At 39.9% G+C, this 14616-nt stretch overlaps 2 protein-coding genes across 7 annotated transcripts; both read left to right on the top strand.

Annotated features, from left to right (window-relative positions):
* The first annotated feature begins 2172 nt into the window (after positions 1 to 2172).
* Positions 2173 to 8923, top strand: LOC115577775 (uncharacterized). Of its 6 annotated transcripts, none has more exons than XM_030410666.1 (6): positions 2173 to 2263; positions 2962 to 3251; positions 3728 to 3777; positions 4253 to 4361; positions 4845 to 6749; positions 7099 to 8923. In XM_030410666.1, the coding sequence occupies exon 6, from the start codon at positions 7398 to 7400 to the stop codon at positions 8658 to 8660; it is 1263 nt and encodes a 420-aa protein (XP_030266526.1). In that variant the 5' UTR covers positions 2173 to 2263; positions 2962 to 3251; positions 3728 to 3777; positions 4253 to 4361; positions 4845 to 6749; positions 7099 to 7397; the 3' UTR covers positions 8661 to 8923. The 6 variants fall into 6 exon arrangements, with proteins under 6 accessions (XP_030266526.1, XP_030266527.1, XP_030266531.1 ...); XM_030410667.1 differs by adding an exon at positions 4647 to 4672 and having other exon boundaries at positions 4845 to 8923; XM_030410671.1 differs by lacking the exon at positions 7099 to 8923 and adding an exon at positions 4647 to 4672 and having other exon boundaries at positions 4845 to 5824.
* A 1729-nt stretch (positions 8924 to 10652) lies between these two features.
* Positions 10653 to 13656, top strand: LOC115577774 (zinc finger BED domain-containing protein 1-like). The gene is made up of 3 exons (XM_030410664.1): positions 10653 to 11575; positions 11823 to 12046; positions 12211 to 13656. The coding sequence occupies exons 1-3, from the start codon at positions 10654 to 10656 to the stop codon at positions 13006 to 13008; spliced, it is 1944 nt and encodes a 647-aa protein (XP_030266524.1). The 5' UTR covers position 10653; the 3' UTR covers positions 13009 to 13656.
* Positions 13657 to 14616: the final 960 nt, after the last annotated feature.

Genomic DNA, 14616 nt, shown 5'->3' with positions numbered 1-14616 from the left:
ACGAAAAAAAACTTCAGTGTGTCTTTTTACAATGGTATTTATTACCATTCATAGTGTTTTTCAGCAGAGAAATATAGTTCGCCAAAGCGACGACAAAGACATTGAAGACATTCCAGAACACAGCTGATCAATTATCCGCTGAAATGCAAGTCCTCTAACTAGTCTTTTAAAACTGACATGACCCATACTGTGCTCTTTTTTGTGTTCAGTTTGTGTTGATCATCTTCTATTTTATCAACATCTCCGTCATCCAAAACTTTGTGCCGTTTTGCTTCTCCCTCTTTCGCTGCTTTCCTCTCTTTTCCTTTTCTTGACCGGTGACGACAACTCAGCCTTTTGCCAAGAGTCGAAATCACCATATTTGAAAAAAATATTAAAGTTAATGTTAAACTCGTACATACTAGTGGCCTAGGAGTGTGTTTTTTCCGATATGAAGTTGGCTACAGATCATTCGTCGTTTAGCGACCAAATATGCTGGGGTGATAAGTACTGTAATAAATTTGGGTTGTCCTTTAGCAGGAAAATAGTGCTAGTGTCAGAGCCTTTAAATAATCACAACGGTATAGCAAAATAAACAGTCTTTATTAGGTTATCACAAGTTAAACATGTAAAAACTAATTCATAGAGGTAAGGAGGGCTACAACCAATTAGAGGCACCAGTCATCACAGGACAGTCAATACACGCTTCACATAAGTGAAGAACCACTACACACAGGGCTAGATTCTAGCTTAACCCTTGTGCCCTCCTCGGGCATTTCTGTACATTTTTCTCAACTTTTTTTTTGATTTAGCGATCATTTTGGCTGTGTTACAGCTTGTGGAATGGATTTTTGTAGGAACTCTTCTTTTTAGTCAAATTTTTGAAATCCAGTGTCTTTTACTCTTACATGTCTTTTATTTTCCTGTAATGCATTTTGCACCCTCTAACCACCTTCGTGGCAAAAATGTACACGCAAAAAATCGGCCATAAAATACTCATACATCAATATTTTTTTCTGATTTTTTTTTTTTTGCTTGAATCCCTTGGTCAACTTGTTCCCTGATCAAAATGATCAAATATTCAATAATTTTCAGGATTTTAACCCTTTAAATGCCAGTTTTATTATTTGAATAACTAATTATTTATTTTAAAAAAAAACACAGAAAAAGTATTATTTTCCATATAATAAGTAGTAGGCTGATGGGGCTTTAGTGGTGATTAGAGTCTTTGATATATAAAAGATTACCAACAAAATTGATTTGATGTCAAATATCACTACTTTTCTTCAAAATGGCATGCTGACATTACAGAATGCATGGTTTTATACTGTAATGGCAGTGAGATTAAAAAATTTGGTTTTAATGGAAGTCAATGGGGCATTTTTGGCCACGAAGGTGGTTAGAGGGAGTATTTGTTACTACATAAAGAATACTGATGCAATCAAATCAGTTTTGTTGGTAATCTTTGATATATCAAAGACTCTAATCACCACCAAAGCCCCATCAGCCTACTACTTATTATATGGAAAATAATACATTTTTTGTGTTTTTTTTTTTTTATAGATAACTATAATATAACTGGCAATTAAAGGGTTAAAATCCTGAAAATTAATGAATATTTGATTATTTTGATCAGGGAACAAGTTGATTAAGGGATTCAAGCAAAAAAAGCAGAAAAAAATATTGATGTATGAGGATTTTATGGCAGATTTTGTGCGTGTACATTTTTGCCACGAAGATGGTTAGACGAGGTTTTTTTAAGGAGGGCACAAGGGTTAAGACACACCATTTCAAACCACGGCACGTTACACCCTCAACACAGGAGGCACTGAGCAACCTGAGAAATCACAGCAATCCACTCACACCGTTTAAAGTGAAACCATATGAATGTCCCCCTTATGACTTACAGTAACTCTCCCACCTGTAACCTCACCCTCCGCACCACAAAATTTACACGATACACTCACAGAAATGAATTATGGTAGAGTTTATATTTAAGCATATACATCTATTAGATTTTATTCAAATTAAATATTTTTTAAATGTATGTATTGAAATTAATTATAATCTGTATAATTCTGTCAATTCTAAAATATATTAAATGTAATTACTTAATACATATTAACATGGTTTAAATAATCAAAGCTGTGAAACAAACAAGATTCTTTTATTTAAAATGTATGTGATTGGTTTGCATACCATTTAGGCTACCGGTAAGTGAAAACGGTAAACAGGAAATGACATCCTTTCCACTGGATGCCATCTTCCTAGCTCAGGCTTAATGGTGAGTAATCCAAGTCATCCTTTGTCTTCTTACATCAATCTGTTTATTATTCGTGCAGTTTTTAATCGTATTACATTAATATCAGTTCACTGATGATCAAATCTGCGTAGTTCATGATGATTGTAAGCAGTTTTATCTTGAGGCCTACTACCTCATGTGCACTGGCACCCGCTAGCTAACGTTAGCTAGCAATTCACTAAACTTCGTGCTGTATGCGGAGCATGGATGTATTATTCATCCACGATGTGGAGTAGGAAAAATAATCAATGATTGGCGAATAGCCGCGAAGCGCCACCATTTTCCTTTCGGGGCACATATTAACCGATTATGTCGTTCACAACAGAAGCAGAATTCTATCCGGTCTGGTCTAGACCCTCCAACCCCCCGCCGCTGCTGCCTCCCTCGCTCCCCACCCGACACACACGCACACAGCAGCAGGCATGTCGCTACACACTCTCCCCCTCATCACTACGTGAGTTTGTTGTTGTTATTAGTAGCCATTCGCCGCAGCTAGTTAGCCGTTAAAGGCTGATGTTAATGATTAAAGACAACATTATCAGGCATGCTCATCTATTACGTTAGTGTGACCAAACGTCCTCTTTTGTCCAGACATGTCCACATTTCATGTTCTGTCCGGGGTGTCCAGGTTTTTTTTTTTTTATTCATTTATGAAATCATGGATGTTCATTGTTTTTCAGGGGACCGCGGACCCTGGCAGATTACCAGATGCGGTCAGCCATTCTGGGGTTGAAGCCCGAACCCGGCCCGATTTAATTCTCGGTACCGGCCTATTGAGAAGTTAAATGTAGGAGCTCAGAGGAACAGACAAGGAGCTCACTGCTTCAGAGCAGTTACAGTAAGGTGTGTGTGTGGGTGTGGGTGGGGGGGTCAACAGGATGCATGTTGTGGACTCTCAGCTTATGAGCTCCAACGCCTGAAGAACATCAGAGAGAGGGAAGCCTTCTTGTCGTCCTTGATGTTATTGCAAGTAAGTGGACATGTTGACTGGAACTCTAACCAACACAAGATTGATCAACTGGTCTCTCTCTCCCTCGCTTTCTATCTATCCTATCACACTTTGTCTGTCTCCCCCTACTCTCTCTTTTCTGTCTCCCTCCCCGTTTCTGTGTCTGACTATCTCCCTCTCTCCCTCTTCTCTGTGTCTCTCCCTCCTGCCTTTTCTCTCTTCCCCTAGGTCTTCTCCCTCTCTGTCTGTCTCTCTCTCTCTGTCTCCCACTGTGTGTGTTACCTCCTATCACAGTGTAACTTCACACATACATAAAGCTTGGGATTTTAAAAAGGTGTAAAAGTATGGCTAAATTGTTACTTCTCATTTTTTTCTACAATGAGGTTTACAAAGATAATGCCATTCCTGTCTTCATCCTTTACCATACCTTGTAGTGTATTTAGGGCTGATATCTGTGGAGAGAAATAATGGGATAATTATTGTTTTTCTGTCAAAAGGCAGCTGAGGATCTGAGGCAGACTATAAAGCCAAAGCCGGATTTGAAGAGGTAAGTCATAAAACAGTGTAGTAGTAAGGATACTTTGTTTTGTTTTGGCTGTTGGGACTGATTCTATTTAGTAGAAGGGGGCATTTGCAAGGGTTGATGGGTTAGGGGAGAGAAGGTTAGGATAGGAAAAGATTAGTTCCTTCTATTTCCTAACAGGAAACAGAAGGAGGTTAGGAGAGACGGAGGACAGCACGAGAGAGGTTTGGAGAGGGTTGGATAGGAGGGAGGAGTAAACCTTACCCTATGAGAGGAGATTAGGAGAGATGGTGGAGGGTAGGAGTGAGGGAGCAGTAGGTTTGCCTCTTTCCTACTGTCCTTTCGCCCTACTTTGGCTCTTTTAGATATTGGTTACTTATGAGAATATTTTCATAAACCTCACAGATCTCTGAATAAAATGGGTTCCCGGTCCTGTATTTTTTCTTTTTTTACATTTTTAAGTTTGGATGTTTTGTTGACTCCATTTTTATTGTGGCAGGTCAAAGGCTTCGTTGAATAAAATGCAGTCTCGTCTGTCTTCCCGGAAATCCTTGCGTCTTAAGGAAGCACAAAACCTTAGCCTCAGAGGAGGACGAACCTATGAACATGTAAGTTAGTCTCTTGTGTTTCATGTGCACCATTAAATATTCACTAAATTAAAAGGATTACCGTAAGAGTATTAATTTTAAGCAATGAGACACGACATGCCATTCTTTACGGCACAGAGTAACCACAAACACGGTAAAGAATGGCATCAAGATTCTTTGACACAACCCTTATTGTGATCAACAATGCTCAAACACCACTTTTTTTAAATCATATTTAAATAGTTGATGATCATTGAATGTACAACTCCATATATACATAATGTGACTTTTTGTTTTGTTTTCCAGGCTTTTAGGGAGTCAAAGATCTTGAGGTCATTGTAACCTTGAACTCCATCCCATTCTCATGAACGCTATATCTACAGTGCCTTAAGGGAATTTTTTCAAATTAACACGCACTTGGCCTCAATGATGAGCTGCTTAGAATTTGATGGTCAAAGGTGAGGGTGACACAGCTCATTGTTCTCTGTTCCCTCCATCTTTCAGGACACCGAATGCAGTGAGGCCGAGGCAGATGTCGCAGGGACAACCATGGCAATCTACACCGTTGAAGCTGAGGGTGATGATCATGATGGTCCTGGTGGACTCTTTGCAGATGTCGGTGTGGTCCTGGAAGGGGTCGAAGTTCTCCACAACCTCCAAAGTATCAACCGTGCATGCATAATGCTTTATGGGTTGATCTATGCTCTTTATCTAAGCTATCCAAAAAGCTTGAAGAATACATTCGAAGCTTACCAGAAGATCCTGATGGACCTGGAATCATCCAAGCTTTCCCCCAAAGTACAAGCACTGAAACTCAAATTGCTCAGGTGACTCTTTTTTGGGGCGGGGTGGTGATGGGAGGAGGAAGTACAGGAAGAGACCACCCATACATGCCGATAACCATGTGTTTATAGTGTTCCTGTACGTTCACAACCTTGAAGATTCACACATCGAACACACAGAAAGCTAGAAACGGAAGGTGCTCAGTTAACTATGTTCTAGTACTTTAAAAAAAAGTGTTGAATGTTGTTGAACCTGTAGTTTGTTCTAGATCAAATAAATTGCAGGTCCTTTCAATATATCCCATTACTGCGATCGTTGCAGCAGATACTTGATTCTACTGAAGTGTTGAATAGAGTTATTGATACCCACAGAACACAGAGCAGTAACACTGACCAAGAAATGGTGTGTACTTCAAGGAAAACATGTTCCTGTCGAGTGATGAGTGTTTGATGTGTGAATCTTATGTGTGATAATGTAAGGAATGTTGTTGAGCCTGTAGTTTGTTCTAGATCAAAAAAGAGCAGGTCCTTTACTGCCATTGTTGGAGCAGATACTAACTTGCCTCTGTTCTATTGAAATTAGAAAACATTTTTTATGTTCCATCTATAGCAGTAGATGACTTGGTTGAAGAGCTACACTACCTGCTGAGTACGGTGTCTGTGTGAAGAGAAGCTTTAATGTTAATAAATTAGTTGAATCAACAAGGTGGTCTGATTGTATGCATCACTGAGATATTGTTGAATTTCAAACAAATACACAATCATCTTAAATAGGTAACCTAATAAAAATGCATTGAATATGAATCATAAAAATACATAAAAATAATGCATTATGATTACATTTAAGCTTAATTGTTATGTATTTCAAAAACATACGCATTAATCATCTTGAATAGGTGACCTAATAGAAAAAAGTATTGGATATTAATCATAAAAATACATAAATCTAATGCATTTTGATTGAATTTAAGCTTAATTGTTATGTATCTTAAACACATACACTTTATTCATCTTGAATAGGTAACCTAATTACTATGTAATTCAAACAAATATACTTAATGTATTCTAAATATATAATCTGAATAATATGCATTTAAATTCAATAAATTATATTAATACTGAATACATAAACCTGGTGAATATGCATTTCAAATGAATAGGCTTTATAACACTGATGCATATGGATCATGTAAAGTTTATAGAGGGTTTTCACCTACGTCACGTTCTGGGCGGTAACCCGGATGCGCAGCCATATTGGAGGCACTCGGAGGTAAACACTGCGATGGACAAATGTCCGAAACCACAGAAAAGCTCCTCAAAATGGGTTATAGGTGCAAAGGCATACAGGGAAGGACTTGGTCCGCAGGAAAGGGCACGATATTTGGAAAAGTTATGGTTTATTGGTGGTACAAATCCATACGAGCTGGCTCCCTCGTCTTGGATCAATGACGACCCGGATATTGCGTATCCTGATATCGTCAACTACGTAGTTTTCTCGCCAAGCCCATACACAGCGGAAGACCTTAAATCTTATAAAAGTTTGGAGGCCTATAACCAGATGGTGTGTGGATGGGTGAGGGAGATGCAGTATCAAGTCATCAACAACAGATGTGTTGTGAATGCCAAAGTAAGTAATGCAACAATTCATTAATAAGTCTTTAATCAACCTAACCTTAACTGTATGATATCATGAATACCCAAGGTGTAACGTTAGCCAGGAGTTTTTCATTTCAAGGACCTCCAGTTTGATATGCATTAGTATATGATATGCACAGTCTACATTTCTATATACACTGTACACTATAAACTACATAGCACTTATCACTATCAGAGTTTAAAACCCCTGGGGGGCCTGGACCTTAAATTGTGAACAAGTGATGCTGATAAGGCTACCTGTTATTTTTTTTAAAGTGAAATGTCGAGAAACTATTTTGTTATTCTTACAGTATTATTTTGTTGCTTTGTCTTTTATTCAGGTACTCCATTCTCAATCAATCCAAGCAACACCCCTGGAACCCTGGATAATCGCTGAGAAGTCTGGCCGGATACTTGGAGCCCACTGCACGTGTATGGCTGGCCTCGGAGAGACGTGCACACATGTTGCTGCATTATTGTTTCTCATTGAAGAAACAGTGAAAATGAGAGACTCAAAGACAGTGACTCAAGAAAAGGCATATTGGCTGTTACTTACTGCACTGTCAAAGGTGGAATACAGGGAATGCAGGAAGATTGACTTCACTGTAACAAAGAGATCTCAAGTAAAAGAGTTGGCAAGATGAAATGTGCTGCTCATGGACAGTCACTTGAGGAACAAAGCACTAGTGATTTTTGTACTGTTACAGTTGGGAAAACACAACAGCCAACTAGTGATGAACTGTCATCATTATTCAGTGCTCTTAGTGCGACTGGATCAAAGTCTGCTATTTTGTCCCTGATTGAGCCTTACTCTGACAGTTTTGTCCCCAAAGTGATTGGAGAAAATTTTCCTCCTGTGTTGACTGAACTGCGAAACGATGAAGCAGTTCACATGGACTACAGTGATATATTGTCCATGTGCAAAGATGTTGAAATTTCAGTATCAGAAGAGCAAGCAAAGGCAGTTGAAGCCGCTACAAGGGATCAAGCTTCTTCTAAACTGTGGTTTCGATTTCGTGCTGGTCGAATTACAGCATCTAAAATGAAAACTGCATGTTGCACTGATCCAAATCAACCAGCTCAGAGCTTCATCAAAAGTGTGTGCTATCCTGAATCATACAAATTCATATCAAAAGCCACTACCTGGGGATGTAATCATGAAAAATTTGCACGTGATATGTTTATAGATGTACATAAGGAATCTCATGAAAATGTTAAAGTACATGACACAGGTTTCTTCATAAATCCAAGTGTGCCATTCTTGGGTGCTTCTCCCGATGGCCTTGTTTCTTGTGATTGTTGTGGTGTCAGTGTAATTGAAGTGAAATGTCCATTTTGTGGGAAAATTGACAAGGTAGACACTGTATCCTATTTGGAGAAGGACAGTGAAGGGAAACTGACACTTAACCGAAACCATCAGTATTTCTACCAGGTGCAAACTCAACTTGGGGTGTGCAAACTGGAATCTGCCTATTTTGTTGTTTGGACAGAAAAGGATTTGCATGTTGAGAAAATTTTATTTGATGAAGAGTTCTGGGACATGATATGCCAGAAAAGCAAGCACATTTTTGACACAGCCATTATGCCAGAGTTAGTTGGCAAGTTTTACACGAGGCTCTCATCTACCATGGCCAATGTGTCCTCACAACCTGGAGTATCTGCCTCGGCTGAATCACATGGCTCTGATTGTGCTGCAAGTACCAGTGGCCAAGAAAAAACATGGTGTTTCTGTGGTCAGGTTGAGTTTGGAAGGATGATTCTGTGTGACAATGCAAAATGTCATACTAAGTGGTTTCACTACTTGTGTATTAATGTTAAGGTTGCACCAAAAGGAAAATGGTATTGCCCAAAGTGCCAAAAGCTACCTCAGTTTCTGCCAAAAAAGGGAAAGAAACCTAAGTGAAAAACAAAACTTTATTTTTTTAGTGGACTTTGAAGATATGCACTTCAGGCACTTTGTTTTAATGTTGGTGAGTTAAGTGAGATATTGTAATGCTATACTGACAAAAAAATGTTGTCAAACTCACATTACATACAAAATTGTGTTTACAGTTAGTTTATTGTACTATAGTATATATTATATGCTATAATTTATAGTACAGTATAGTTTATAAGCTAAGTTCTCTGATAACTGTGTGGTTTTCCTTTAATAAATCTGTGATCTGATGAAAGTGTTATGCTGTGTGTTCTCTTCCACAACAATACAATAACAATGACTTAACAAAGACTGTAAATTAATAGTCAATTATGACTTATTTTAGGCTATAATATAGTCCAGACTGGTTGATATTTTTATTGACAGTGCATATAAAAATATACTTTAGTCAAAATCAACAATTGATGGGCAAAGGTTCACCAGAGCACAACAGACAAGTCCAATCTTATCAATGGTACAATAACCATCACTATCTTTGCACATCAAGAAATCAATTGGCAATATCCCCCCCAAAATAGTATATTTCTGGCGCACGCTACCAATCACACGCTCAACATGAATCCTGACGTGGGCAATTTTTCTTGTGGTTTCTAAGTCAACAGGAGCTAACTGGGACTTTCCACGAGTGAAGGCTGGAATTTTGACATCAGCCATTCTACAACCTAAAGTGGCCTGAATATTAAAGCCACGATCAGCAAGAACAAGATCACCAGGAACTATGTTGTCCAAAAAGCCACAGTTTTCAGTTATGTATTTGTCACTTACTCTTCCTCCCCATGCATTTGAAATGTAAGACACTGTGCCCTGTGGTGTACTACCAATCAAGAATTTAACTGTGTTATGGTGCTTGTAAGAAGACCATGTTTCTTCTCTGGCTATAAGGTTAGACGGACGTTCTATAAAAACTTCAAAACAGTCAATAATAACAGCACATTTTTTCCCAAAATGTCTCCTGAATTGCATTGGCATGGTTTTTTGCAAATGCTCTCTTTCTGGCCATATGATAAGTGGCTTCATACGAATAAACATGACATCAATGACATCAGTGACTATCCTAGAAGCAGTGGCTACTGATATGTTAAATGCATATGACAGGAAGCTTGTAGAAACATTAAGCCTAAGGCGCATCAGAGTCAGGATCAACTGCTTAAACTTATCAAATGACTTCTTCACAGGGAGATGGGGACTAAGGAATGTGAAGAGAACCAACAGTATCTGGTATGTAGGTAGGCCAGTGAAAAATAAAACCTTTTAATCCTTATCAACAAATGCACTTTGGTCGTAGGATGTGGACAAATGTGCCACATCAGAGCGCAAATGAATGTTTTCAGTTCTAAGACTTTGAAGTTCACTTGTCATGGCCTCAATGAAATCACCAGTCATATCAGTTTGAGTCCCTGTGCTGCACAAATTACTGCTGACGTAATCACTTGGTCAAATGGTCATCAGTCTCAGCAGCAGCAGGAGCAGCAGCTTTATCCTTCAGTCTCTGCTGGGTTCTATTCAAACGACGTTTGTAGCGTGATGTCCCTGTTTCTTCAGGTGACCTTTGCTGACCTGTCATTCCAACAGATGGCACCCAATCTGGGTCATCCTTTTGATAAAGGTCAGACCTTTTACCTGTAATACAATGAGAAATACAGCACATTTCATTTTAGCTCTACATTTTAAGAACTGTGTTGCTACTGTAGCAGGCTATTAAATGTGATTATATTAAGTAGGCCTGGGCGATAAACCGAAAATTTACCGATACCGAAATTTACGACGATAACCGACGTCATTTTGCGCATGTCGGTATATTCAGTGTTTAAAAAAAAACAAAGGTTGTTTTTGTCTTGTTTAGCTGTGTGTGTAGGTATGTTCATGTCCCTTTAAGACGCTCGGCTGTACTACTACAGCGTGTGTAGTCACGTGACTCCACACTATCCAGTCTGTTACAAGAAGTGAAAGAGACGGAGAGATGGAGAAAATGGAGCACGTCGGTTCAAAAGATGAAGCGGCAGCTGCTGCGGCTGCTGCGGCGGGTGCGGTAGTTGAAGTAGATCTGGTCGAGGAGGAAGAGCACCTCGTTCCTAAAAAAAATGCTTCATCAATCGTTTGGCAACATTTTGGGTTCAGCAAGGACGACGTCGATCAAAAAAATGTCAAATGTAAACTGTGCCAAAAGACTGTGGCGACTAGTCAAGGTAACACATCCAACCTCTTCCACCACCTGCAGTACAACCACCTGATTCAATTCCAAGATATAAAAAAAGCTCAAAGCTTAAAGCGATCAGGACCAGCTAAAAGTGCTTCCACCACCAGGCAGCCGTCAATAACCGAAGCATTTGCTAGTACTCAACAATATGAGCGAACGTCAAAAAGATGGATGGAAATCACCAATGCAATAGGCTACCATATAGCAAAAGACATGGCTCCCATTGCTACGGTGGAGCGCAAGGGCTTCATACATCTCATGAAAACTGTCGACAAGAGATACGGCCTGCCAACCCGAAAATATATTTCAAAAACCGTGATTCCCAGCATGTACAGAACAGAGAGAGAAAAGGTCGCTGCTGAGTTGAGATATGTTAAGCACGTTGCAGCCACATCCGATCTCTGGTCGAGTCGCACCATGGACCCGTATATCAGTCTGACATTACATTATATCGACGACAAATGGAAACTGCGCACCAGAGTGCTCGAGACGGCATATTTTCCATCTGATCACACGGGAGAGATGGTCGGACAGGGCTTGAGAATGATGCTGTCTGCATGGGACATCAGGGAAGAGGACCTCGTCGCCATAACAACTGACAACGGCGCCAATATAGTGAAAGCCGCCGAGCTCAATAAATGGATGCGGGTGCAATGTTTTGGACACAGGCTGCACCTGGCAATCGGTAAGTGTGCACATCTTAATGGGGATATCTTTGGGTGGTGACTGGCTGTTATGATCTGTGTTTGTGTGTGTTCAACATCCCTAAATGATGTCTTATGGCCACATAATAAAGCTACAGCAGTAACGTTATAGCTATAAAATTACATTTAAATGGCTACAGCTATTTTTCCTGTGTGTGTGTGCGTGTGTGTGTGTGTGTGTGTGTGTGTGTGTGTGTGTACGCGCGCCTGTCTGCCTGTGTGTTTCAGAAAACGCCATGAAAAAACAAGCCCCTGTTGAACGGGCAATGAAGGTCTGCAAAAAGATCGTCAGTGCCTTTTCTTACAGTTGGAAAAAGAAGAAGGCATTACGGAGGGTACAACAAGAGATGAACCTGCCAACGCACAAGCTCAAAACGGCATGTCCAACCAGATGGGGATCCATGCAGATGATGACGGCAAGGATCTTGGAGCAGAAGAATGCCATCACACAGGTAGGCTACATGATCCTTGGTACTCTATTTTATTGTGTGTCTTTTTTAGTGGCTGGGCTCAGGTAATGATTTAAGCCTTTATTGTAATTGCTCTGATCTGTCATTTAAGATGAAAAAAATAAAAATAAAATAATAAAAAATAATAATAATTATTATTACGACAGGTCATTGCTGATGACAGAGCATCAAGGCATCTTGTTCCAAAATGGTCAGACCTGGATGTCTTGGAGGCCGTCAACAAAGCTCTCGCTCCATTGGTGGAGTTCACCGACGCCCTGTCAGGGGAAGAGTACATCACCATCTCATCTGTGAAGCCCGTCCTACACATCCTCCATTCACGAGTGCTGGCTGGGGAAGAAGATGACGTGGCACTGACCAAAGCCATCAAATCTGACATCCTTGCGTACCTTGATGACAAGTTCTCAGATCTCCCCACTGTAGAGCTTTTGGACACAGCAAGTTTTGTTGACCCTAGATTCAAAGCAGCATACATTTTTGCAGACCGTGTCACCGCCATTCAGGAGAAAGTGAAAACAGAGATGAAGTCAGCAGCTGCAGTTCACATAGGAAGTACTGAAGAGGACACCGAGCCTCAGCCTTCTACATCATCAGAAGCAAAGAAGCCAAAGAGATCACTGGGAAGCTTTTTCAAAGGAAGTGAGGCTACCCCTTCAACTGCACCCACTGTGTCACCTGAGCAAGCAGTAGAAGCAGAGCTGAGCAGCTACTTAGTGTCTCCTGTGCAGGATAGTGAGGGAAATCCACTAGATTGGTGGAGAGAGCATCAGGTACACTTTCCCACTCTAAATAAAGTGGCAAAAAAGTACCTTTGCATACCAGCCACTAGCTCCCCATCCGAGCGGGTTTTCAGTTCTGGAGGAAACATTGTTACATGCCTCAGATCCTGCCTGAAACCTGAAATGGTAAACATGCTAGTGTTTCTTAGCAAGAATCTGGAGTAAACACTAGTGTGTAGAGTAGAGTGATCGCATGCAGCCATGAGTCAGATTCACATCTACAACACTAGTCTGAGTAAACAGGTCAGGATACCAAGTCTGCTCTTCCTTTTTGAAGTGCCCTGTTCAAGCCCCTCTTATTCTTGATCATCAGTGTTCTATTGACATTTTTGCACATGACATTATTTTACGTATTGGTTTAAAAGAGTTTAAAGTTGTCACATGGCAGTGTTATTTGCAATAGTTTTTTCAGTGTTTTATTGACATTTTTTTTACATTATTTATCATTTGTTTACAAGTGACACTACCTCCAAGGCCTTTACACATGATAATGGCATTATTTAGCCTAGAACTGTTTACAAGAGACTACCTCCAAGGCCTTTACAGACAGGCCTTTTCACATGATGGCATTACCTTTGCACAAGTCATTGTTTACTTTTCCAGTGGAAAATGTGAAATTTATTTTGTTTACAAGCGATGCAACTTGTTTCTCCTGTTATAGAGAACCTGATTACTTGACAACTCTAATGTGACCATTTTCAAGTGATGCAAGCTCTTTGTAATATCCCTATTTAGAATTTGTTTATAAGAGACTGTATTTTTAATACTTTGTGTTTGAAATTTAAGTTATTTTATACTTTTAAACTTGTTCAGTTGTCAACTACTAAATAAATAATATAAATCTTAACTTTACGTTTTTTGGGGGGTTTTTTTTGGCGTGCGTGCGGGGGGGGGGTTTACTTATCGTTCATTTATCGTTATCGAGGTGAGTTGCTCAATATATCGTGATATTGATTTGAGGCCATATCGGCCCAGCCCTAATATTAAGTCAGTAGCTTGATATGAATCAAATTATTATCATCACACTAGAAAATTAGTTAAGAGCCGCTGCTATCAAAAATTCACTTACCTGACAAGAAATGGGCCGAACAAATTCTGATGTTGTCCACATTTTGGCTTCGCTAACCACAAGCGCCTCCTTTCTTCTGATAATTTTTGGCACTGTTCTCCCTGATTTGTTATAACTTTTGGTAGTCTATAAAACTCGAAATGTTTTTCACGGTCTGACCGATTGGTACAGCCAAAAACACGGCAATAATACACCATTTCTTTTCGTTCGACGTTTGGGATCTACCTCTTCTACAGTCCCAGCCCTGACTTTCTAAAGGAGGCAACAAACCTCCCCTCCTAACACAGGAACATCTAACCCCCTGCTCTACCCGTCTTCGTCGACGGCAGTCCTAAATAGCTGCGAACGACACCCTCCCTCCAAAAAGAGTGCCGAGCCGCAGCGGTAAGATGCTCTCCTCATGCCCCGTCTGCTCAGTCTTTTGTCTCCTTCCAATCCTCCTCCCGCCCGCAGTTACACACCCACACCTGTACTCAATTCCATTAATAGGCGGGTAATGCTCATTACGTCACCGATTGCGTCCCACAGCACATTCACATCACAGTACGAAGGAGTATTAGGGCAGGCAAAAAAAAACAGGCAAAAAAAAAAAAAAAAAGTCAGGCAAAAAAATAAATAAATCCGGCACAAGAAAAAAAAAAAGTCAGGCATAAAGATAAATTAATTTAGAAAATATCAAAGTACTATTGTCGATGGCCATGGCT

Source organism: Sparus aurata, unplaced genomic scaffold (assembly GCF_900880675.1).
Source record: "Sparus aurata unplaced genomic scaffold, fSpaAur1.1, whole genome shotgun sequence".
Taxonomy (NCBI): Eukaryota; Metazoa; Chordata; class Actinopteri; order Spariformes; family Sparidae; genus Sparus; species Sparus aurata.
Note: the sequence above shows the minus strand (reverse complement) of the source record. Positions and strands in the feature narration are given on the sequence as shown.